This window comes from Bos javanicus, chromosome 6, assembly GCF_032452875.1.
Source record: "Bos javanicus breed banteng chromosome 6, ARS-OSU_banteng_1.0, whole genome shotgun sequence".
Lineage (NCBI taxonomy): Eukaryota > Metazoa > Chordata > Mammalia > Artiodactyla > Bovidae > Bos > Bos javanicus.
Genome location: NC_083873.1, coordinates 65860280 through 65887411, shown reverse-complemented (window position 1 = coordinate 65887411; position 27132 = coordinate 65860280). Strand labels below are relative to the sequence as shown.

The 27132-nt window shown below is 39.8% G+C and overlaps 1 protein-coding gene across 3 annotated transcripts in view; it reads left to right on the top strand.

The window, feature by feature from the left end:
• The first annotated feature begins 16389 nt into the window (after positions 1 to 16389).
• The window catches only part of GABRA4 (gamma-aminobutyric acid type A receptor subunit alpha4), a 241910-nt gene continuing 231167 nt past the window's right edge, over positions 16390 to 27132 (top strand). The window contains exons 1-2 of one of the 3 annotated variants that reach the window (XM_061420067.1): positions 16390 to 17114; positions 17539 to 17657. In XM_061420067.1, the coding sequence (XP_061276051.1) occupies positions 17029 to 17114; positions 17539 to 17657 (205 nt within the window). In that variant the 5' untranslated portion in view covers positions 16390 to 17028. The remainder of the gene's footprint in view (positions 17115 to 17538; positions 17658 to 27132) is intronic. The other 2 variants (XM_061420065.1, XM_061420066.1) reach the window with 2 other exon arrangements.

The window sequence follows — 27132 nt, the reverse complement described above, 5'->3', positions numbered from 1 at the left end:
TAACAGAAATTACAAATAACTGTGTGCCAGACACCATGGGAAATGCCAAAATTAGTGAAACTATAAATGTTAAGGCTGAAAATGCCAAAACATTTTTTCCCTAGAAATGTAGTTTTCGAAGATGAAGAAAAAAACAAAACAACTGGATGATATGGCAGCAAATATACATTCAAAGATGTAAACTGATTCTGGATTTTAACCTGCATATCTTATTAAAAACACATTCCAAAAGACTATGTCATTTATTTTTATAGTGACATTCTGTGGATTTGGTTAAAAAACAAGGTATGGACTTCCCTGGTGGTTCAGTGGTTAGGAACTGGCCTACCAATGCAGGGAACACAAGTTTAATCCCTGAATCAGGAGGATTCCACATGCCATGGGGCAGCTGGGCCTGTGCACCACAATTACTGAAGCCCTAGCACCCTATAGCCCATGCGCCACTGAAACAAGAGAAGCCACTGAAAGGAGAAATCCACACACTGCAAATAGAGTAGCCCCTGCTTGCCACAACTAGAGAAAGCCCTCATGTGGCAAGGAAGACACAGTGCAGCCAAAAATAAATAAATTAAAAAAAAAAAAAAACCACAGCAAAAGCAAGGTAAGTTTGGAGAATCTCAAAAACCTCCTACTCAGCTCTAAAGGATATCCCTTAATAGTCAAAGAAAGATAACAGAAATTATATTAGAGAGTCTATACTTTTCAGAAATATTAATAATGGGGACTTAGCCGGAGGGTCAGTGGTTAAGACTCCATGCTTCCACTCTAGAGGCCATGGGTTCAATCCCTGGTTGGGGAACTAAGATCCTACATCCTGTGCAGTGTGGCCAAAAAAGAAAAAGGTTTTAATAATGATGATATCCTAATGCTTATTGTGCTCATAATCTTGACATGCATGACTTGCTGTTTCCTTAGGGTAAATTCACACAACAGTTGGCACAAAATCAAGCACTTAAGAAATTTAAATATACAGTTGACCTTTGAACAATGAGATGCAGTAGAGAGGTTTGGAGGCATGGACACCCTCATGTAGTGAAAAATTCCTTTATTACTTTAGAGTTGGCCCTCCTTAATGGCAGTGCCATATCTTCAGATTCAACCAACTGTAGATCTTACAGAACTATAGAATGTATTTATGGAAAAAAAATCTGCATAAAATCGGTGCAGTTCACACTATATTGTTCAAGGTTCAGCTGAATTTCATATTGTCGTATAACATAATTAACGATTTCTTAAGTTGCCTGTAAATATGTATAGTTTAGGTCATGAATCAGGGCTTCCCTGGTGGCTCAGATGGTAAAGAATCCACTTGCAGTGCGGGAGACCTGGGTTCAACCCCTGGAGGAGGGCATGGCAACCCACTCTCGTATTCTTGCCTGGAGAATCCCCATGGACAGAGGAGCCTGGCAGGTTACAGTCCATGGGGTCGCAAAGAGTCGCACACGACTGAGCGACTAAGCATAGCACAGCACAGGTCATGGATCAAGTACAGAATTCAGATCCCTAAAAGAGTATTTAATTTTTACAATCCAGTTCTCTAGAACTAAGATTTCTCCTAAAAGAAGTCGGGGATTAAACCAGTAGAGTAAAAACCTCGCTGATGAAGTGTCAGTTGATAGGGGGTCCAAATACTAATTCCAGTAGTTATTAGTTGTAGAAACTTGGGAAAGTCCAAGATTCTTTCTGAGCCTCAGTCTCATACTTAAAATTTTGTAGCATAACTAGGTGATTTTCTGGTTCTAGCTTGGCTTTGTGATTTGTGATGGAAGTGGGAAATTTAAAACATCAATATGTCCATTTTCTTTCTCCAAAATCTCCTTCTGTCCTTGTTTCATCTGTTGAGTGTAAAATGGGGAAGGTTTCCTTTGGTTTAAATTTCCTAAAGAACAATGAACTTCCTGGATTCATTCCTTACTGGAATATTTATTCCTTCCTGGATTTATTCCTTCCTGGATATATTTACTTAAATATATATTAAATGCTTAGAACTCGGATCTTAAAAGGATAAGTAGGGCACCATCACCTCTCCTGAGGAAGTCAACCAGTCATGAATAAAAACATTATGTAAATGATAACAGACTAGCAACAGCAGTTTCTAGGATGGATAACTGAGCCTTCAACTAGGACTGCACAGATGGACTTCTCCAGTGAGGTACCATTTAAGCTAAATTTCTAAAGGTATACAAGTGTTTGCCAGGTAGATAAAATAGAAGAGTATTTCTTGGCAAATGGCATGTGAAGATACATGGATGACCAAAATATTTAGCAAATTCAGAAAAATGATTACATCTAATTTACCACTAGAAGAAAAAAAGTACATTGTCTTTTGTGCTGTAAAACAATTGGGTGATATGGAGTTCTTATGCTGTTCAAAGTATTATTTAGCATATATTTAACTTTTGTCCATTATAGATTGTTTCCTAAAAACAACTTTTTATGGTATACTTTTTTATTGTAAAGAAAGTTCCAAATCCTTCTTTGGTTTTTATCCTCATTCATTCTTAATATTCATCAATAATACTAAGGTTTTCTCTAAAGTATTTAGTTCTTCTAACTTTCTTTTAAAATTATGGTTAATGCCACTCCATGCAGTAGCCACCAGATGGTAATGAAGAGCAGTCTAGCTTCGTAGTCTTCTGTGGACCAAATATAGTAATATTGCTATTGTGTCATGTTATGTGTTCCTAGGTTTGTTTGGAAAATTTAGTTCCAAATGCTGGGTTGATGGCCAGTCAGTATACACCTGTGATACTTTAATTGTTTACTTTGTGTGAATCTGATTTATGTGTTAGATTCTGTACTGAAGTTTAAAAAAGCACTGAAAAAGACATACAAATATTTGACATTATGCCTGTCTTCAAAGGTTTTTGGTATTAAGCATTTTAAAAAGCTAATATATTTGTGTCTACAATGATTAGTGAAAATAAATACATCCTTTAGGTTAATTTAATTTTTCTTCTAGTTATGAATATATTTTAAGTAGCAGGTCTCCTCATATCACTAGTAAAAAATTGATAAAATAAAAGTAATGTAAGTACATATAATAAATTGCATAAGATACACAATGTATTCCACATCTTTACTACCTGGACTTATTCAGTTGCTAAATATATTCACTATATACAGTTTTTGTTAAAGTTTATAAAGCAGATGGCAATAATTTTTTCAAAGAGTTAAGCCCTTTTTTTCCTTAAACCAAGTTAAGAAGTGCCTTATTTGAATAATTGTATTTTACATAATTTTGGGGGGGTTTGCTAGTTCTTTGTATTCTCCAAAATTTCATGTGTTATTTGACTGACTTAAAAATCAAAAAGACAAAATTCAAATAGAGTGATTTATCTAAAGCCTCAATTATGACTCATCTATTTTTAAGATTCGGAGAAGGCAACGGCACCCCACTCCAGTACTCTTGCCTGGAAAATCCCATGGATGGAGGGGCCTGGTGGGCTGCAGTCCATGGGGTCGGTAGGAGCCGAACACACTGAGCGACTTCACTTTCACTTTTCACTTTCATGCATTGGAGAAGGAAATGGCAACCCACTCCAGTTGTTCTTGCCTGGAGAATCCCAGGGATGGGGGAGCCTGGTGGGCTGCCGTCTATGGGGTCGCACAGAGTCGGACACGACTGAAGCGACTTAGCAGCAGCAGCAGCAGCAGCATGTTTAAGATTTATATGTGTTCACATATCACGAGTGAACCCTTACCTGCATCACAAAAAAACTCTCCATCTTAAGAACAACAATGGCAATAATATATCTTATTATAAGATAATATTCAGGACTCTAAAATCATTTCATACTACTTATTTGGGGAAGGATTTAGTGGCATTTGAAAGGCAAGAATATGTTTACTTGTTGAATGGATACAACATTAAATATTTCTCATACTGCAGAGGTTCAACAAGCATTTAGTCTTGTATCACCATACCACTTGTGTTAGATTAGGGTTCTGCAGAGAAACAGAACCAATAGGAACTGAGAGAGAGAGAGAGAGAGATTGATTTTAAGAAATTGGATCACACAATAATGGAAGCTGGCAAGTTCAAAATCTATAGGATAGGTTGGCAAGTTGGCAATCCAGGGAAGAGTTACAGTTTAAATTTGAAGGTCTCCTGGCTGAATCCTCTCTTCCTCTGGGTAGGTCAGTCTTTTTTTCTTTACGGCTTTCAACTGATTGGGTGATTTACTCAAAACTTCTGATTTAAATATTAACCTCATCTAAAAAGTACTTTCACAGAAACATCTAAAATAATTTTTGGCCAAATATCTGGGAATTGTAGCCAAGCCAAGTTGACACAGGAAATTAATCTTCACCACTGGTGTAAAATGCTATTCAGTTTTTCCATGAACTATTTCAGGCCTAGAGAAAAGTATATATGGTAGCTAGTCTTCAAAGATGGCCATTCAGTGAACCATGCCTCCCATGGGTATCCTATTTGCATGATGTGGTTTGGTCCTGTAACTTGATTTGACCAATAGAATGCAATTGTGGTGACACTCTGTCTTCTAAGGCTTGTTTTTAAGTCTCACAGCAGCCAATTGCCATGTAAAAAAGTTTGACTGTCCTGAGACCATCATGTTGTGGGGAAATCCAAGCTAAGTAAGTAGTGAAGCAAAAGATAGAGGAAGAGAGGGATCCAGTCAGCCCTCCAACTGCTTCAGGTATTCTGAATGTTGTGTCAGTGATGTGAAGCCATAAGTTATCTTCATAGCCAGCTCAGTCAAACCTTTAGATAACCACAGCCCCAGTTAGCAATCTAACTGCAGCCCAGTTACTGCAACAAGGTGAGGCACTTCCAGAAGTGCCAGATGTTCTGGGAGAACTGCCAGATGAGCCTGGTCAAACCATGAACGCTGAGAGATAGTCATAAATTTCTTGTTTCCAATCAACGAGTTCTGTAATGGTTTTTTATATAGCAATAGATGGTCAGAACAATACCTAAAAGTAAAAATATGGAGGCTCAGGTCTTTACCACTGAATTTGTCAATATGTAACATTTTGCCATATGTGCTTTATTAGATAAATAATTGAAGTAGCCAATGTTCTATTCTGTTCCTCTCCGCCACAGACAGCCATTATTTCTAATTTGGTATTTATTTTTTCATGCAAGTTTATGACTACATGCATACTCATAAACAGCATACAACATATTCTTGGCATATATCTAAATTGATATATATATATATATGCACCTGATTTTCTTAATTTTAATTTCTTTATTGCGCTCCATTTATACCACAATACAATGTATCCAATACAATACAATGTACTTAACTACTTAAGTACTCTTTCTTAAAGAATTCCATGGACAGATAAGCCTGGCGGGCTATATAGTTCATGAGGTTGCAGAAATCAGACACAACTGAACAACTAACATTTAACAGTCTTCATTGTTACAAGCAATACACTGTTTTGTAGGTCTCGTTTGAGAGCTTCAGTTCAGTTCAGTTGCTCAGTTGTGACCGACTCTTTGCAACCCCATGAACTGCAGCACGCCAGGCTTCTCTGTCCATCACATATAGGATGTGATTGAATATTTAGGACTGATTTCTTTTAGGATTGACTGGCTTGATCTCCCTGCAATCCAAGGGACTCTCAAGAGTCTTCTCCCACACCACAGCTCAAAAGCGTCAATTCTTCGGCACTCAGCTTTCTTTATAGTCCAACTCTCCCATCCATACATGACTAACTGGAAAAACCATAGCTTTGACTAGATGGACTTTGTCAGCAAAATAATGTCAAAAAATATTAAAAAGCAAAACAATGCTTTTTAATATGCTATCTAGGTTTGTCATAGCAAGCATTTTTAAATTTCATGGCTGCAGTCACCATCTGCAGTGATTTTTGAGCCCCCAAAATAAAATCTGTCACTGTTTCCATTGTTTCCCCATCTATTTACCATGAAGTGATGGGACTGGCTGCCATGATATTAGTTTTTTGAATGTTGAGTTTTAAGCCAACTTTTCCACTCTCCTCTTTCACTTCATCAAGAGGCACTTCAGTTCCTCTTTGCTTTCTGCAATAAGGGTGGTGTCACCTGAATATCTGAAGTTATTGATATTTCTCCCAGCAATCTTGATTCCAGCTTGTGCTTCATCCAGCCTGGCATTTCACATGATATACTCTGCGTGTAAATTAAGTAAGCAAGGTGGCAATATACAGCCTTGATGTACTCCTTTCCCAATTTGGAACCAGTCCGTTGTTCCATGTGCAGTTCTAACTGTTGCTTCTTGACCTGCATACATATTTCTCAGTTAGTCACTCAGCCCTGTCTGACTCTTTGCAGCCCCATGGACTATAGCCCTCCAGGTTCCTCTGTCCATGGAATTCTCCAGGCAAGAATACTACAGTGGGTTGCCATTCTCTTATCCAGGGGATCTTCCTGACCCAGGGATTGAATCTGCATCTCCTGCATTGGTAGGCAGATTCTTTACCATCTGAGCTAGCATGGAAGCCCATCTCTTTAAGAATTTTCCAGTATGTTGTGATATACACAGCTTCAGTGGGCTATAAAATAGGCATGGGATGGCCTGATCATACGTTATGATCATGTTCAATGTGTGTATATGTATCACTAAGTGACTTCCCAAATTGTTGCATTAATCCTGTGTTACTCTTGAAACAAGATAATTCAGACAGAGAAAGACAAATGCTGTATAATCTCACTTATATGTAAAATTTAAAAATTGAACTCATAGAAGCAAAGTGGATTAGTGACTGTCTAGGGCTGGGGGTGAGGGAAATGGGAAGGCATTGGTCAAAGGGATTTCAAGCTTTGAATTAAAAATATGTTTTAAGGATCTAAAGTATAGTGTGATAACTATAATTAACAATGCTGTATTGTATACATGAAATATGCTGAGAGTAGATCTTATCACACACATACACACACAAAAGGTAACTGTGTGAGGTGATGGATGTGTTAACTAACATCATTGTGGTAATCATTTTACAATATACACATATATCAAATAAAACTACAAAAGTAAATTTTATTAAGTAGTTCCACAAGGAAATAGAATAAAATCTTGACCTTTCCATTTTCTGGTCATGTAAGTACAAGCAAAATTTTTTAGCATATTTAAGCTTTGGTTTCCTTATCTATAAGATGTGGGAAATAATACCTAACCAAAAATTTTTTTTGAATATTCAAATTAGATTAACTATTAATAACTAATTGATACTATCATGGGCTTCCCAGGTGGCCCCAGTGATAAAGAACTCACCTGCCAATGCAAGAGACATAAGAAACAAAAAACTTAGGTTTGATCTCCCTGGGTTGGGAAGATCCCCTGGAGGAGGGCACCTCAACCCACTCCAGTATTCTTGCCAGGAGAATCCCATGGACAGAGAAGCCTGGCCAGCTATGGTCCATAGGGTCGCAAAGAGTGGGACAGGTTTGAAGCAATTGGTATGCATGCACACTCTCTTCATTGTCCAACTTCATCATGGACAATCACAAAAATATTTAATCAATAATTTTATAATTTTAATATAATAGCTGACTTTCCAAATTTCATGTATAGAAATTATTCAGATAAGATACACATATTGCTTAAATTATTTTCTCTTTCAAGTAATCACATTGAAACAACTAAACCTGCATTAACTATATGGCAAAGAAAAATAAATATTTTGGGAGAAATAATCAATTAATTGTATGATTTATTTGTTCAAATAGATTCTGTTAAGATACCCCAGATTATGCCATTTTTAAAGTAATAACTATTAAAACAATAGACACAGTTTTGAGATGCCTTAAGAGCAGAAATACAAATCTACAACTAGACAATAACAACAGGCCAGCATGCTGGTCAATTTTTGTAAAATCACTGTTTTAATACAAATAAGGAAAGACATGACCAGAGAGCATCAAACAATTCTTCTCACCTATTCTAAATATTTAGTGCAGAGAAATGCATTAATGTAAAAATAGTGAATAGCTTTTATGTTCTCAAAACTGAAATGTTTCAGCTAGGTGGATATCCATTCCTTCAGAATTTACAGTAATTCACACCATTACCCTCTTCAAATAGTTTAAATTGGTTCAGTATTTTACCAGAAATAATTAACAGAAAGAAAGAGAAACAGATTGAAACTTTTCAAATTATACATTTTATTATTGCTCAAAACTCTGTGTACCAATTAAGACCATTGAATAAATTGACAAAAATTGGGCCAAGCACTTTCAATGTAGACTCAAAGTCTATATAATAGTCTATAGAAACTGGTTGTTGTTTATCAAATGAGGTAGAGATGTTTGTCACACATTACCTACAAATGGATATTCATTTCTTTGGTTAATTTTTCTATTATATATGTCATCTCTTATGTGAAAATATTAGTCCATACTGTAGTTTTTTACAGGCTTTGAGAATCTAATAAAAGTTATGAAGAGCACACAGAAAAATGCACATATTTACATGAATACAAAATTTTTTATTAATTTTCTGGACATTTTTTAGGCATCATAGACAAAGTATCCATCCTAAGACTTTAACAGTAAGGTGATACGCATTATTTGCATCCCTCCATACCAAATGTAAACCTTTATGATACATTTATAATATGTTGCTGGCTTAACGTCATGATGTTTAGGGGGTAGTGCATTTGAATATAGCAATCAGAGACTTAGGTTAACTTTAAAGAAGGAAATTATGGGTATAATTTTAATTTCTTCATATTTCTACACAGCTATTTATAAGAAAAAATTATTTACAGCCTGGATCGTAATGGATAGGAACATTATATCATGTTCATAATATAGCACATAATATCATGTGCTGTGATGTTCTTACTTGCTCAGTCATGTCCGACTGAGAATGGACTGTAGCCCTGTGGACTGTAGCCCTCCAGGCTCCTCTGTCCATGGGGATTCTCCAGGCAACAATACTGGAGTGGGTTGCCATGCCCTCCTCCAGCGGATCTTCTCAACTCAGATCAAACCCAGGTCTCCTATATTGCAGACAGATTCTTTACTGTCTAAGCCACCAGGGAAGCCCAAGAATACTGGAGTGGGTAGCCTATCCTTTCTCCAGGTAAACTTCCTGACCCAGGAATCAAACCTGGGTCTCCTGTATTGCAAGAGGATTCTTTACTAGCTGAGCTAACAGGAAAGCCCCAAATAATAGCATATTGAGTGATATTTACAGGAGTAAATTGTAATTTTTGAATACTGGATTTATTTTAAAGTTCATAGTGACAAGATATATGTGGGGACCCAAGGAAGAAAGAGCAGATAAAACCAAGGACGGTCTTGGAATGCAGGAATGGAAAAAATAGACCCTTATCATCCTTCCCTTCCCCATGTTGTCACTATGAACAGATTTCAGGTTCTCCTGAGCCGTATAACCTGTCTCCCCTCCTACCCCATAGGGAGAAGATATTTTCCTTACTCCCCCACCCAACACAGGATATGTACCTCATCCAATCAGCAAATGGCCCACAAGACCCCTATCCCACTCCTTGTACCCTGGGCATAAAAGTGGATTAAGGACCCCTGTTCAATATTGGTTCTGACTTGAGCTGGCCCATTGTTCTAATAGAGTCTCCCACTGTAATAAACTTTATTTCCCTCTCATTCTGTCTATTGTCTGGAAATTCTTTTCCAACTTGCCCCCAGACCACAACTATATATATATATATATATATATATATATATATATATATATATATATATATAATGCCGGGCTGGATGAAGCACAAACTGGAATCAAGATTCCTGGGAGAAATACCAATAACCTCAGATATCAGATGACACAACCTTTATGGCAGAAAGCGAATAAGAACTAAAGAGCCTCCTGATGAAAGTGAAATAGGAGAGTGAAAAAGTTGGCTTAAAATTCAGCATTCAGAAAACTAAGATCATGGCATCTGCTCCCATCACTTCATGGGAAATAGATGGGGAAAAAATGAAAAGAGTGTCAGACTTTATTTTTGGGTGTGCTCCAAAATCACTGCAGATGGTGATTGCAGCCATGAAATTAAAAGACACTTGCTCCTTGGAAGAAAAGCTATGACCCACCTAGACAGCATATTAAAAAACAAAGATATTACTTTACCAACATCTAGTCAAAGATATGGTTTTTCCAGTAGTCATGTATGGGTGGGATAGTTGGACTAAAAAGAAAGCTGAGCGCCAAAGAATTAATGCTTTTGAACTATGATGTTGGAGAAGACTCTTGAGAGTCCCTTGGACAGCAAGGAGAACAAACCAGTCCATCCTAAAGGAAATCAGTCCTGGGTATTCATTGGAAGGACTGATGCTGAAGCTGAAGCTTCAGTAATTTGTCCACCTGATGTGAAGAACTGACTCATTGGAAAAGACCTTGATGCTGCAAAAGATTGAAGGTTAGAAGAGAAGGGGACGACAGAGGATGAGAGGGTTGGATGGCATCACCAACACAATGGACATGAGTTTAAGCAGGCTCTGGGAGTTGGTGATGGACAGAGAAGCCTGGCATGCTGCAATACATGGGATCACAAAGAGCCAGAACCAAGTGAGCGACTAAACTGATGATACATACATGTGTATCAGTTCAGTTCAGTTCAGTCGCTCAGTTGTGTCCAAATCATTGTGACCCCATGAATTGCAGCACTCCAGGCCTCCCTGTCCATCACCAACTCCCGGAGTTCACTCAAACTCATGTCCATCAAGTTGGTGATGCCATCCAGCCATCTCATCCTCTGTCGCCCCTTCTCCTCCTGCCCCCAATCCCTCCCAGCATCAGAGTCTTTTCCAATGAGTCAACTCTTCTCATGAGGTGGCCAAAGTATTGGAGTTTCAGCTTTAGCATAGGTCCTTCCAATGAATACCCAGGACTGATCTCCTTTATGATGGACTGGTTGGACCTCCTTGCAGTCCAAGGGACTCTCAAGAGTCTTCTCCAACACCACAATTCAAAAACATCAATTCTTCGGTGCTCAGCTTTCTTCATAGCCCAATTCTCACATCCATACATGACCACTGGAAAAACCATAGCCTTGACTAGACAAACCTTTGTTGGCAAAGTAATGTCTCTGCTTTTCAATATGCTATCTAGGTTGGTCAAAACTTTCCTTCAAGGAGTAAGCGTCTTTTAATTTCATGGCTGCAGTCACCATCTGCAGTGATTTTGGAGCCCCCAAAAATAAAATCTGACACTATTTCCACTGTTTCCCCATCTATTTCCCATGAAGTGATGGGACCGGATGCCATGATCTTCGTTTTCTGAATGTTGAGCCTTAAGCCAACTTTTTCACTCTCCTCTTTCACTTTCATCAAGAGGCTTTTGAGTTCCTCTTCACTTTCTGCCATAAGGGTGGTGTCATCTGCATATCTGAGGTTATTGAGATTTCTCCCGGCAATCTTGATTCCAGCTTGTGCTTCTTCCAGCCCAGCATTTCTCATGATGTACTCTGCATATAAGTTAAATAAGCAGGGTGACAATATACAGCCTTGACGAACTCCTTTTCTTATTTGGAACCAGTCTGTTGTTCCATGTCCAGTTCTAACTGTTGCTTCCTGACCTGTATACAGGTTTCTCATGAGGCAGGTCAGGTGGTCTGGTATTCCCATCTCTTTCAGAATTTTCCACAGTTTATTGTGATCCACACAAAGGCTTTGGCGTAGTCAATAAAGCAGAAATAGATGTTTTTCTGGAACTCTCTTCCTTTTTTGATGATGCAGCGGATGTTGGCAATTTGGTCTCTGGCTCCTCTGCCTTTTCTAAAACCAGCTTAAACATCTGGAAGTTCATGGTTCATGTATTGCTGAAGCCTGGCTTGGAGAATTTTGAGCATTACTTTACTAGCATGTGAGATGAGTGCAATTGTGCAGTAGTTTGAGCGTTCTTTGGCCTTGCCTTTCTTTGGGATTGGAATGAAAACTGACCTTTTCCAGTCCTGTGGCCACTGCTGAGTTTTCCAAATTTGCTGGCGTGTTGAGTGCAGCACTTTCACAGCATCATCTTTCAGGATTTGAAATAGCTCCACTGGATTTCCATCACCTCCACTAGCATTGTTCATAGTGATGCTTTCTAAGGCCCACTTGACTTCACATTCCAGGATGTCTGGCTCTAGGTCAGTGATCACACCATCATGATTATCTGGGTCGTGAAGCTCTTTTTTGTATAGTTCTCCTGTGTATTCTTGTCACCTCTTCTTAATATCTTCTGCTTCTGTTAGGTCCGTACCATTTTTGTCCTTTATCAAGCCCATCTTTGCATGAAATGTTCTCTTGGTATCTCTAATTTTCTTTAAGAGATCTCTGGTCTTTCCCATTCTGTTGTTTTCCTTTATTTCTTTGCATTGATCGCTGAGGAAGGCTTTCTTATCTCTCCTTGCTATTCTTTGGAACTCTGAATTCAGATGCTTATATCTTTCCTTTTCTCCTTTGCTTTTCACTTTTCTTCTTTTCACAGCAATTTGTAAGGCCTCCCCAGAAAGCCATTTTGCTTTTTTGCATTTCTTTTCCATGGGGATGGTCTTGATCCCTGCCTCCTCTACAATGTCACAAACCTCCATCCACAGTTCACCAGGCACTCTGTCTATCAGATCTAGTCCCTTAAATCTATTTCTCACTTCCACTGTATAATCACAAGGGATTTGATTTAGGTCATACTTGAATGGTCTAGTGGTTTTCCACACTTTCTTCAGTTTCAGTCTGAATTTGGCAATAAGGAGCTCATGATCTGAGCCACAGTCTGCTCCCGGTCTTGTTTTTGCTGACTGTATAGAGCTTCTCCATCTTTGGCTGCAAAGAATATAATCAATCTGATTTCGGTGTTGGTCATCTGGTGATGTCCATGTGTAGAGTCTTCTCTTGTGTTGTTGAAAGAGAGTGTTTGCTATGACCAGTGCATTCTCTTGGCAAAACTCTATTAGCCTTTGCCCTGATTCATTCTGTTCTCCAAGGCCAAATTTGCATTACTCCAGGTGTTTCTTGACTTCCTGGTTTTGCATTCCAGTCCCCTATGTGGAAAGGACATCGTTTGGGGGTGTTAGTTCTAGAAGGTCTTGTAGGTCTTCATAGAACCATTCAACTTCAGCTTCTTCTGTGTTACTGGTTGGGGCATAGACTTGGATTACCGTGATATTGAATGGTTTGCCTTGGAAATGAACAGAGATCATTCTGTCCTTTTTGAGATTGCATCCAAGTACTGCATTTCAGACTCTTTTGTTGACCATGATGGCTACTCCATTTCTTCTAAGGGATTCCTGCCTACAGTAGCAGATATAATTGTCATCTGAGTTAAATTCACCCATTCCAGTCCATTTTAGTTCACTGATTCCTAGAAAATCAATGTTCACTCTTGCCAACTCCTGTTTGACCACTTCCAATTTGCCTTGATTCATGGACCTGACATACCAGGTTCCTATGCAATATGTCTCTTTACAGCATTGGACCTTGCTTCTATCACCAGTCACTTCCGGGCGGCGGCCAAGAGGAGCTACCACACGCCCAATGTCAGGGGCGGCAGCCGAGAGGTGCAACTCCAGGTCCAAGGAGCGGTGGCTGTGCGAGCTTACGAGGGCTGAGAGGAGCTACTCCACGTTCAAGGTCAGGAGGGGCAGCTGGGAGGAGATACCCCTTGTCCAAGGTAAGGAGCAGTTGCTGTGCTTTGCTGGAGCAGCCGTGAAGAGACACTCCACATCCAAGATCAGAGAAACTCAAGTAAGATGGTAGGTGTTGTGAGAGGGCATCAGAGAGCAGACACACTGAAACCATAATCACAGTAAACTAGCCAATCTGATCACACAGACCACAGCCTTGTTTAACTCTTGAAACCAAGCCACGCCATGTGGGGCCACCCAGGGCGGGCGGGTCATGGTGGAGAAGTCTGACAGAATGTGGTCCACTGGAGAAGGGAATGGCAAACCACTTCAGCATTCTTGCCTTGAGAACCCCATGAACAGTATGAAAAGGCAAAATGATAGGATACTGAAAGAGGAACTCCCCGGGTCAGTAGGTGCCCAATATGCTACTGGAGATCAGTGGAGAAATAACGCCAGAAAGAATGAAGGGATGAAGCCAAAGCAAAAACAATACCCAGTTGTGGGAAGCCCTTAGATAGTGTAAATAAAAGTCTGTGATGTAAAAAAATGAAATATAAATGTCTCTACTATTATCTTTAGTTGATTTTAAGTACTAGACGTCAGTCAGCAAAAATAAAATTGGAAATAGCTATATGAAGGAGAAATCTTCTTTTTATATTTTGTGAGGTTTTAGTTTTACGTACTTAAAATTAATATTTTAAGATGATTTGTTTTAACAATATGGAACTTCTTTTCCCCAAGGTCATAGTTTTCTATTGTTTATTTTATATATAAGCAAGTAAGTGTTAGTCACTCAGTCGTGCCCGACTCTTTGCGATCCCATGGACTGCAGCCCACCAGGCTCCTCTGTCCATGAGATTTTCTGGGCAAGGATACTTGAGTGGGTTGCCATTTCCTTCTCCAAGGCTCTTCCCAACCCAGGGATCGAACCCTGGTCTCCTGTACTGCAGGCAGATTCTTTACCAAGTGAGCTACAAGGGAAGCCCTGCGGTTTTGTATATGCATATTTAATGGCAATTGTAAAGAAAAGTAAAGAATACTGAATTAGATTTTAGAAAGTGTAGGAAAGCACTAAGATTGGAGAAGTAATATAGTTTGATATAATAATACAGTTTGATATAATAATAATATAATGTATTAGCATCTTTTATGTAGATAATCTGAGGAGACAAATGTTTTCATGGCTTATTTGGGAAATACACTAGTATTTCCATTTTTTTTCCCCCAAGAGCTTGCCTGAACTTGAGTTTCTTCCAAGTTAATTAAGATGGACTTGGAAACAAGCTATTCATTCATTTAATTGTTCATTCAATAAATATTTTTTGTCCTTGTACTAGGTGTCATTCACTGTAATAGAAAAAAGTAAACTCAGATAAGAAAAGTTACCCAGCTCCGGACCTCCAGGAGATTACAGTCTTTAAGAGAAAGATACACACCGAATTAGAGTGAGATGTAATAAAAGCCAGGAAGGAAGTAGTACAGAATATAGTGAGAGTGTATACCTCTGGCTCTTCTGCATTTTTGGCAATCAAGAAAGTCTTCCTCTTTGTAAGAAAAAATTTAACTAGAAGACTGAAACAAACAAGTTTCAGTTTTGTATTTAAAAAATATAAATACAACCTGAAACTAGAGAGTTATTTTATTTGGTGGGAATGTTTGGGACTCTGATCCTAGGAGACAGCATCTCAGTAGCTCTGAGAAAACTGCTCCAAGGGGGCAGGGGGAAAGTCAGTCTATACACTAGTTTGCAACAAAAGGAGCAGGCAGTCTGAACATCAAAGATCAGGTATTAAGGAATTTAGCATTCTACGTATAGGAAGATGCAACCCTCTAGGCTCCCTGAATTCATTCCTTTCATATGCATCTCAACTATCTGTAGCCATCCTGTTTTCCTTAGTCACCTAGCTTCTAGCATTCCCGGGCTCCTCAGCAATCACCCTGGGGGTGGCAGCATCCAAAGCCTTGAAGCTAGTGGAGCTTGCATTCTCATTTGGAGGCCAGAAGTCGCTGATGGCTGTGACATTTCTTGTTGATTAATATGGCAGGAGAAATTTGCATTTTACACACACACACAAAAACCCCAAACTCCCTTGGTTTGATTGTTTCCATATCAAATAAGTCCACCAGTCATCAAATTGTGAACAAATCATCAAAGGTCTAAACAGAACATAATTATTGGTGGTTCTAGGGACCTATACAGAAATTTACTTAGGTCACTGATTCAACATGTAAGTATTTCCATAGGAATCACTATTAAGATGACAGACACCTTTCCTTCTTGGAATCAATAACTAAAGTTTTTAAAAGTTCTCCTGAAAGTGCTTATCTCTGTTCAATACAACACTAAAGTTATACTGCCAAGTGTTTTCAAGTCATGAGTGAACTTTGAGGCGTCCCTTGATTATTGGCTCTCTCTCTCAGACACACACACACACACACACACACACACACACACTTTTCCTACTCTCTCCTCTCCCTTTCTCCAGACATCCTTTCCCTCCTCCCGGATGCGTTCTGGATGTGGAGTCAGCTCTGCAGTGAAAGAAAAAGTGTCAAGTGTCTCAAAAAGTGAAAGTGATTTTGACCTGCTATCCCTTGTTTCCACTTCTCTTCCCTGCAGGGAAAGGATGGAGCAGCGAAGCAGGGGGCATGCGCGTGCCAGGCGGCGGCGGGTAGCATAAAGGAATTTGTTATCTTTGCAGCAACAGCTTGGCAAAGGAGTTGACAACACAATGAGGCTCAAGTCCACCTTCTAACAGTTTGGCGAGAGAGCACCAGTGAGTTGCAATCCCTTTTACTGGGAAGATTTTTCTTTCCTCCGCCGCCCCACAACACCTGAAGGGGAGAGTCCCAGAGGTTGTTTCTGTCCAGACTTGATTTCCTCCTCCCCATCAAGATGTCCCACCCCTTCGCCCAGAAAGCCCATCCATCTCGCCATTTCTCCACCTCCAGCCTTAAAAATGGGTACAGACAGGTCCTCGACAACCTAAAGAGAGAAGGGCTTCAGGGGTTAAATCCAAATGCCACCGGAGGGAGAAGCGGAGGCTAAGCTTAGCCGTGGGCGGGGACACACTTGGCGCCGGGGCTCCAGAGCTCGAGAAGAGGCTGCAGCCCCTGTCTCACGCCCAGGAGTTAAACGTCGGAAAGAACTCGGCTCAGCCTTTCGGTATCAGTGCTCCAGGTGTTAACTCTGGCCGCTTCGGGGTGCGGGCAAGAAAGAGTGTGAGCGGTATACACAGCTCTTCATACACTAGAGAGCTCGGCGAGAAAAGGAGGGGGCGAGGAAAGGCAGGATCCGCCTCCCCGGCCCGCGTGCACACACGCGCCCACCGCGGCTGGGGCTGGCTGAGCGCGGGCGAGTGTGAGCGCGGGCGAGTGTGAGCGCGAGTGTGCGCACGCCGCGGAGAGCCTCTGCCCTCGCCTCGCACCCTGCTCAGGGCATCTGGAGAGCCTGGAAACCTGAACAGGCTTAAAGTATGGCATGTTGCAAAGATGGTTTCTGCCAAGAAGGTACCCGCGATCGCGATGTCCTTCGGGGTCAGTTTCGCCCTCCTGCACTTCCTGTGCCTGGCGGCTTGGTGAGTTCCCCGGGGTGCTGGGGTCAGGGGAAGATGAAGAAGGGGCCAGTTCTGGGTCTCCTATGGCCACCTGCGCCTCCCAAGGCGAACCAGACCCTCTGGTCTCCGCTGTAACGTCAGGGTCGCGGAGCCCGGCTTTGCTCTGAACGCGTAAACGCCAAGAGCAGCAGGGGCGCGGGGTCCGAGAAGAGTGTGGATACTGGGGTCCGTGTGTGCGGGCTGCGCCTCCCCGGGCCATTTCTCTCTCCTCCATCCCTCAGCCCTGACTTCTATAGTTTGGAGCGAGAGACTCTTTTCCTAGAACATAAACCTGTTTCCACCTGTTCGTTGATCAATTCTTAAAATAACCCCTCTGCCTGTTTTTTTTTTTTTTGTTTTTGTTTTTGTTTTTTTTGTGTGTATGTGTGTGCGTGTGCATTTGCAGTTTAAACGAATCCCCAGGACAGAACCAAAAGGAGGAGAAATTATGCCCAGAAAATTTTACCCGCATCCTGGACAGTTTACTCGATGGTTATGACAACAGGCTGCGTCCTGGATTTGGGGGTATGAACGATTTCAAACGCGCAAGTGTGTCCTGTGTATGTCTCTCTCTGCGTCTGCCTGTCTGTCTGTGGGAATATCATTAGGTATGCCTGGAATGCAAAAATGGAAAATCTGTTAGTCTCTCTCTCTTTCTCGCCACCTCCCCCCCCCCCTCCGCCTTTCCCTCCCCGTCTCTTCTCTCTCCCTCTCCCCTCGTTTGACAAGACCTCTGACAAGAAGACCGCCCCCACCGGTACTTTCCCATCTCCCTGCCCCCTCAGCAGCTTTGCGTCTCCCCCACACTAATTACCTCCTGGGACCTGACTGCTGGGCGGGGGAGGGTGAAGGGAAAGAGTCAAAAATGGGAACCCGGGGCTCAATTGGCCCTCTGCTCTGCGCCCTGAGAATGGACTTCTCCCAACTTGGCCACTTTGCTCCCAGCAGGTTGCACTTGGACAGCTGATTCTAAGTCCCCTGTCCCCCCACGTGGTGTTAGTTCCTCAGCCAAAACCTCGACCCTGTTCTACCTAGGACACGAATCTAGGGCACGAAGCTGTCTGCTCTCCTAGAGAACCCAGTCCTTGCCTATTCTTTTCTACCCTGGGATCAAATTTTACTTTATTTGGAGAGGTGGCTGTTTACTTCCCTCCTAAGACTTTGAAGTCAGGGATGTTTCTGCTATATTTCTTCCTAAAGTAAATATGTATAAAGGGTCTAATAGAGGCACATCCATTCACAGCATCGTTGCTCTCGTTTTCGTATTCATAGTCCCTTTGCTTATGTAATGAGAATCTCAAGCATTGTGCTAGGCACCAGGTTCATAGAAATCTCAAGATACTATTCTTAACCTCAAAAACCCTCTCAGTCCAGTTCAGTGAGGACAATCTTCACCTAAAGCCTCAGCCCATGTCTCCTGACCACCAAGTTCCTGTTCTTTCCACTAGTCTGATCTAGTTACTTCTTGGGAAATGAGTCGAATAAGACATAGGCTCTACCTTAAAGGATAAGGAACCTTACTGTTTAACCTTACAACAACCCCGAGAGAAAGGTATTACTATCCTTGTTTTACAGGTGTAGAAGTTGAGGCTTGGGAAGATAACCAACTGGTCCAAGTTCAGACTTAATAAATGGCATGGGCAATATTGGAACCCACATCAAGTTGTGTACTTAAAAGACAAACCCACAAAGATTGGGATGCCATCAGATACTTTCTGATGAATATCATAGTATTAGAAGCACTGAGGCATTTGTGCTTCCTTTTGAGGGTTTTAGGAGATAAGGATGGGGAGTGTAGAAGGTAAATGGGAGCAGGATGTTTCTGGGAAAAAGAACAGAATTAGATATTATTCCAGAGGTGTTTGGTCCCAGCTTAGAAAGAATTGTTGAAAATAAAAGAGAATTGTATGGGTTTTAGGAGTCTAACCAGTCCCGTTTTTCTCATGTAACAAAGGAGAATGTTTGAAAGAGAAAGTGATTTATACTGAGAAACAGCATATTAGGCTTCTCTGGTGGCTCAGGTGGTGAAGAATCCGCCTGCAATGCAAAGGACACAGGAGACTCAGGTTCAATCCCTGGGTTGGGAAGATCCTCTGGAGGAAGGGAATGGCAACCCACTGCAGTATTCTTGCTTGGAGAATTCCATAGACAGAGGAGCCTGGCAGGCTGTAGTCCTTGGGTTCCTTAAGAGTCAAACACGACTGAAAGACTAGCATAGCATATTAATGATAGACTGGAATCCAGTCTTCTGAAACCAGGAGCCCACTTTATTCCTTATTCCTGGATTTTATTGAGAAGGTTACTGGGAGCCATTGAGGGATTTAATTCATTTTTTTGTTTGTTTTTGCATTTTGACAGTGATAAAGATGGGTCAGAGGATGAAAGATTCTCCCAGTTCTTCTCATGTTGCCTCTCTAGGGGTAGGATGCTTAGCCCTGCATTTGCCTTCATGCAAATCTGAAAAAAGGCTTCCTTACAGAAGTGAATCATTTGTCAATGCACGATCTTTCATAAGTGACTGGGAAATTATCACTTTAGATCAAAAATAACTGTGTGGAGAAAGTTTCAGATGATGTGATGCCATTTAAGGCTGTATTATATCAATAAAAAAGGATTTATCTGCCCATAAAGTTTTTAAACTTGACATTTTAAGTAAAGGAAAAAAATAATAGAAGTATCAAATCACATGTACTTTAAATATTCATTAGTGAATTGATGTCCCTGAACATAAATTAAAGCACAAAATTATTGAAACTGTATGATTTTATTATTAAATGTGGAAAATTAAAATCACATCTGCCCAGCTGGTTGTAATGCAAGTTGTAATTCAAAAGGGAGAAGGGATCCATTGTAGATGCATCATTTTTTTACCAGCTACCTTCTCCCATGATAGTATATAGACAATAAAATAAATGAAATCCACCTATAGAAGCCATTGCTCGATTTTGGTTAGCTGCAGGACTGCTAAAATGTTTCAAGGGCATTAGTCATCTTGTTTGTCTCTGCCAAGTGATATTCGTTGCCCACTTGGAGGTTCTTTTATAGCTTTATGGGAAGGGGTTGAATTTGCATTATTTTAAGTGTTAGTAGTCAATTCATTATTAATAATTTACCATGTAGCACAATTTTGGGGGTTGTTGCTCATAAATATTTGTGGTAAATGTGATTCATTAATTAGAAGTGGGTCATTCTCTGTAAATATGTAGTATTCCAGATGTAACAGAGGAACAGTAATTCTCACCTGCAGAAAAATGTGTAATCTATTTACATGGTGTTATAAATGAGCATCACAGAAAATAATAAGAACATTCATTGTTAGCAGAAACTCTTGAATGCCACAGGTTTGATGCCTTCCTGGACATCTTATATCTTGTGGAAAATTTGGCATTTTTGAAATGAAATGAAAATAATTCAGATTTTGACCATTGTGCTATAAATACAGATTTACTTCCTGGTTCCCTTAATCCTACTTCTGCTCTTTGTAGATCATTTACTTTATATCTGTTTATACAGCTTAGCAGTGTTCCCTTTAAAATAAAGCTAAAAGCAAAGATCTGAACTGAGATGGGAGGGTTTGTGATTGCTCAGTAGGCCAGGCAAGGGTTGAAATAGACTTGGAAATGAAATTACATATTTTTAACTCAGCAGCACAGCTTGCAATGGGGAAGTAAAAGGAACTGAAATGGTTCTTTCTTTTCGTCCCTCCAGGATTCCCTCTCCTTTGTCTCTGTTGGAAGAGGAAAGGACAAAGGTGAAAAGGGAAGGATGGGGGCAGAGTGAGGGCACCTAGACTGGGACATCTGAAAAGGCAGAGTTCTTCCAGCCTGCTACCATCTGGAAGGAGCTTGCACCAACCTAGAAGCAGCATACAGTAAACCATTCCACAGTAAAGAGCATCCCCTGGGCCTCTAGCCACTTCAGCACTGTTATACACCTTCTTAAAAATGCATAGCTAAGGTACTAACCACCTGTAGGAAGCCAGTCCTTATCCACTTCCATTGATCGAAGGATTACACAATCCTTTCGTGCATCTCTGCACAAAATCTGGAATAAATGAGGCACATGATCTGGAATAATAAATGCTTCCAGAGACATACAGATAGAGATAATTGCCTTGGTTCATCTTCCACAATCTCTCTGAAACGGCAGTGGAGCACTAGGGTTTTGCAAGGTTGTTCATCAACACTGTAAGACTTCATGTGAGTAGGGTTTTCTGCACTTTTGAAAACATTTTCACATACGATTTCTAATAAGATGATCACAACCAATGCAAAAAGATAAGCAGGGCATGCTTTTTTCTTCTCTTAGAGAGGAGGCTGGGAAAATTGCAGTGAATTACCCAAGAATCCTGCGTCTTATAGTTGACAAGACAAGATCAGAACTCACACTTCACTCTTTAAAACCTTAGTCAGGCAGCTGGTCTTTTGCTTCAACCACTTCTAAGACATTTTTTGCATCCTTCTGTTGACCAAGAGTCAAATTTTCATGAACATACCTTCCTGTTACAAAGTAGGTCATTACAGTAAGCAAAACGCCATTGCCCCCAGAGGAGTAAAATGAGAACTTTTATTTTAAAGACTTAATAACAGTTTTAAATGGGAAAGTAAACATTGGGGGAATATATCGTTGTTGTTCAGTCACTCAGCTGTGTCCGACTCTTTGTGACCCCATGGACTGAAGCACACCTGGATTCCCTGTCCTTCACCATCTCCTGGAGCTTGCTCAAAGTCATGTCCATTGAGTTGGTGATGCCATCCAACCATCTTGTCCTTTGTTTTCCCCTTCTCCTGCCTTCAATCTTTCCTAGCATCAGGATCTTTTCTAATGAGTTGGCTCTTCGCTTCAGGTGGCCAAAGTATTGGAGCTTCAGCTTCAGCATCAGTCCTTCCAATGAATATTCAGGATTGATATCCTTTAGGATTGATATACATTAGGTAAATTTGGAATAATTTTCCCACAGAAATGCAAATATGCTTGAAATGTTTTAAAATGATCTATTGTTGTTCAGTCGCTAAGTTGTGTCCGAATCTTTGCAACCCTATATCTCAAGCTAAAAATTAAATTGATATATCATGCCAGCTTTATTAATTGAATGTTGACAGAGAATATATTTTTAAAAATATATAAATGAAAAGAACATTTGAAGTCCACAGTTCAGTTCAGTTGTTCAGTCGTGTCCGACTCTTTGCGACCCCATGAATTGCAGCATGCCAGGCCTCCCTGTCCATCACCAACTCCCGGAGTTCACTCAAACTCATGTCCATCGAGTCCGTGATGCCATCCAGCCATCTCATCGTCTGTCGTCCCCTTCTCCTCCTGCCCCCAATCCCTCCCACCATCAGGGTCTTTTCCAATGAGTCAACTCTTTGCATGAGGTGGCCAAAGTACTGGAGTCTCAGCTTTAGCATCATTCCTTCCAAAGAACACCCAGGGCTGATCTCCTTTAGAATGGACTGGTTGGATCTCCTTGCAGTCCAAGGGACTCTCAAGAGTCTTCTCCAACACCACAGTTCAAAAGCATCGATTCTTCAGCGCTCAGCTTTCTTCACAGTCCAATTCTCACATCCATACATGACCACAGGAAAAACCATAGCCTTGACTAGATGGACCTTTGTTGGCAAAGTAATGTCTCTGCTTTTTGAATATGCTGCCTAGGTTGGTCATAACTTTCCTTCCAAGGAGTAAGCGTCTTTTAATTTCATGGCTGCAATCACCATCTGCAATGATTTTGGAGCCCCAAAAAATAAAGTCTGACACTGTTTCCACTATTTCCCTATCTATTTCCCATGAAGTGATGGGACCAGATGCCATGATCTTAGTTTTCTGAATGTTAAGCTTTAAGCCAACTTTTTCACTCTCCTCTTTCACTTTTATCTAGGGGCTTTTGTTGAAATCCACAGGGGAAAAGAAAAATAAAGCTTCATTCTCTTCAAACTTGTCACTTTCATTCATTGGTTAAATCAATAGATAGTGAGAAATTGTTACGAGCTAAGAACAATGGAAAGTTGTAAAGATATAATTCTGAATCAGACACAGGCTAAGCAGTGTAGAGAGAGAAAAATAACAGGGAAACAAATAATTAAAGATAATGCTATGGAACAATCCAAATGCTAAGATAAAGAATAAGTTGAGTGAGAGATCTATTTCAGATACAGTGGATGAGGTAGATGTTTAAGCTGAGACCTAAAGGTGACAGACTTGGGAAGAGTAAATAAAACTTGTCTCAGGCAGAAAAAAAGAAAACAAAAAACAAATGCAAAGATTCTAAGTTAAATAATAATGTGATTCAGACAGTGAAGGGTGTCCAGTGTGCCTGGAGTCAGAAAGCAAGAGGAAGAATCTCATAGGCCTAGCTTAGTGCTGTTAGAGGAGGTCGCATTATGTAAGGTCTTTCATAAAGGAGTTTTCTTTTATGAACCTCAATTCTATTGGAGTTTTTTAGGTAGAGGGAATGACATGGTATGACTTAGATTGTAATATGATATCTCTGGCTGCTGCATAAAGAAAAGAAAGGCCTAGATATGGAGTTGAGACGATATTAGAAGCAAGGAGACCAATGGGGGGGGAAAAAAAAAAAACCTTTTATTCTCTGGTTGTCTCCATTTAGTTAATGATGGCTTGGAATAAGATGGTAAATGCAACAAAGATGAATATAAATAGATAAAGGTGAGATATATATTGGAGGTATAATTCAACAAAAAATTGGTGATGGATTCCTATAATGGTGGTAAAGGAGAGGGAGAAACAAGAAATGAGTCCTGGATTTTTTATTTTGAGAAAATGGACAGGGAATAGTGTTATTTAAATTGGAGAGGATTGGAGGAGGAACAGTAAGGGGAGAAGGGTGAAATTTAGAGATCATGTGTGGATATTTGAACTATGCTCCTAAGTAGAAAAGAGCCTAAGTTGTCTTTAGGTGGGGTCTTCTGGTGACAAGGAACTACAGATGCAGACTTGCTGAGAATGGAAGTGTCACTGCATGAAGGAGTGGAGTATGTCACTGCATGGCTGAGGAGTAAGAAGGGGTCAGTGTGATACAAGGATGAGGTTGTATAAAGCTTCGCAGACTGGTGAGAGCTTTGCTTTTACTCTTAATCATATCAGAAGTATTTGGAAGGATTCCACTAGGGGTGAGACCTGAACTAGCTAATTTTCAAATGCTCACCTTGGTTGCTGGATTGAGAACAGTAAGTCAGGGTCAAGGGCAGAAAGGTTTTTATGATCAACCAGGCAAAAACTGATGGCCATTTTGACCAAGTTGGTGGCAGAGGAGCCTGTAAAATTGTAAGAAATGGTTGGCTTTTGGCTATTTTTCAAAGTTATAGTCTACTGGTGACAGCTAGGCTATGAGATGTGAGAAAAAAGGGACACATCAGGTCTGACTCAGGAGTTTTAGACTTGAACAGCTAGAAAAATGGAGCTGCCAAAACTGGCTGAAGCAGCTTGGGGATGTAGTTGAACAATTTGCATGTGGATATGTTACATTTGAGCTGCTTATTGGCTGTAAAATGAAGATAGTCTTGGAATGCAGGGATATTGGATATGTCAATGTGTATGGTATATAAGGCCATAAGACTGCAGAGAAAACCAAGGAATTAATGGCGATAGAGAAGAAGTACAAATATTGAGCTCCAAAGTCCCCAGTGTTAAGAGGTAGGGAAAGAGGAGGAGGAATTTCTGTCTCAGGAAGACTGAAAAGGAATGGCCTTTGAGGTCAAAAGAAAATATCCAAGAGAGTGTTTAGATTGGATGTAAAGAAAAAAAAAGGTATTTCAAAGTGGAGGCAAGACTGATCAATTATATCTAATGCTTCTGACAGATAAAGAAAGATAAGAACATCAAGTGGACCTCTAGATTTAGCAGTATCTACATCTCCAGTGATTTTGACAAAGGCAGCTTTGGTGACGTGATGAAAGTGAAAGTCTGATTGCGTGTGTTCTGGAAAGAATGAGAGGAGTTTCTTTCTGGGATCTGTACAGGGGAGCAGAGAAATGAGCTGGTAAACGGGAGAAGTAGCATCAAGAGATCTTTTTTAAAAATGAGAGAAATAAGATTATTTTAAAACTTTGAGGGAATGATGCTGTAGATAGGGAAAAAAAAACCTTATAATACTGACAAAAGCAATTTTAGTGGATCCTAAACATGAAAACTAGATTGTAATAGATGATGGAGTGAATAAAAAGAAAATTCCAGGCAGTCAGCATAGCCTTCTTTTCCCCTCAAAGTTTACATATGAAAGAGAAGAGGAAGAGGGAAGGTTACCTTTTCCAAATAATTAGAAATACCATAAGCTGTTTGTGTACCACTGGAAACAGACAAGGAGAGAATAACTTAATATTAGAGTGGAGGGAAAGGATAACTGAAAGAAAGATGCCCTTGAGACAGCAAGAGACTGTAGAATCCAAATCACAAATTTACTTTCTTATGCTCTTGATTTAACAAAAAAGATGTACTGGTGCTAATATACACATAGGTTCCTTAGGACAAGAATATGCAAAATGTATTTTTTTGTTTCCTAAGATAGGCACTAAAAACCTGGTTATTAATAACTGTTCATTTTCTCTTAGATGAAAAATTGCATCAACTTTATTTTATATATCATTAAGCAAATAGCTGCTTTATTATCTAGGCCTTTTTATGTATTTGTTTTAAAAAGCTTCTGCTACACATAATAAGATTCTGGATTAAAAATCCTTGGTTCATGATACATTTTCATTATTGGTCCACAGATAGCCTTCTTTATATCTATCCATCTATTCGTTCATTTGCTCTAATAAAATAAACACCCACTTAAATAACTAAACAGCACAACCTTGATAACTTACTCTGCTATATGGTCTCCCTCATCCTATTTGCCTGTTTTCCCCACCCAAAATAACCATGATTCTGAGACCTTTTTAAGTTATTCCATAGCTTTATTTGAATATTGCTTTAGCTCAAATTTACTCTTTTAATAAAAAGACATTGAAATTTAAAAATTTTCATTTGTTTTGAACATGCTATTATCTTTTGATGCTTTTTCACTTGTGTATTTCTAAAATCTATTCTTACCATCGTGTCTTGCTATAGATCATTCATTTTAACTGCTGTGTGATATTCCCATTGCATAGGAACTAGCTGATTCATCTGCTGCTCTGTTGGCAGTAGGCATTTTGCTTGTTTCCAAGATTGTGTTTCTGTGAATATTCTGGCCCAAATTCCCTGCTGTAAATGTGCAAGAGTTGCTTTTGCATATATATCCAAAAGTGGATTTTTCTGGATCTTAGTGTAAGTGGGAGTTCAATTTGATGAGATAATGCCAAACTGTTTTCTGTGGTAGTTTTACAAATTCAAATCCATTTACAGTGAATATGAGATTCAGGATCCACAAACCTTTCAACACTTTAGAAAAGAAATGGTATTTTAATGTGAAATGACTTGTATTTTCCTGATTTCTACTCTGATTGAACATCTTTTCAAAATGTTATTGCTCACAAGAATTTTCCTTCTATGAATAGCATTTTCATCTTTTGCTCATATTTTTTTTGTTTAGGTACTGTTATTTGTTTATTTGATAGCTTTAATATTTAAGAAGTAGAGCTGGATTCATGGAAGGATCATAGCATAAAGGAGGCACTAATCTTTAATGTCATCTAAGTAAAGCTCTATACTTGTTTGCTTTCTCAACAGTATCAATAGACATCTGTTCCTTCTTTAATATACAGGAAGGCTAGTTTTTCTATATTTTGTAGGTGACAGAGAATTAGAGATTTCTTTACATATTACACTGAGATTCATTGTTGTTATCATACATCTTAAATATTTTAAGTCTCTTGATTTGGGGAGACATTAATAGTGTTTTATGAGATGTAGCTGGTGCACGGATTTAGGTGACTGAAAACCCAGAAAACTTTCAAGTGCACAGCTCAGAAGGCGATTTGGAGAACAGGAGTTGACTCAAATGTATCTGCAAAACAGCTTAAGTGTTTTTTCCTGGGTATGACAGCAAGTTGGACCCTTT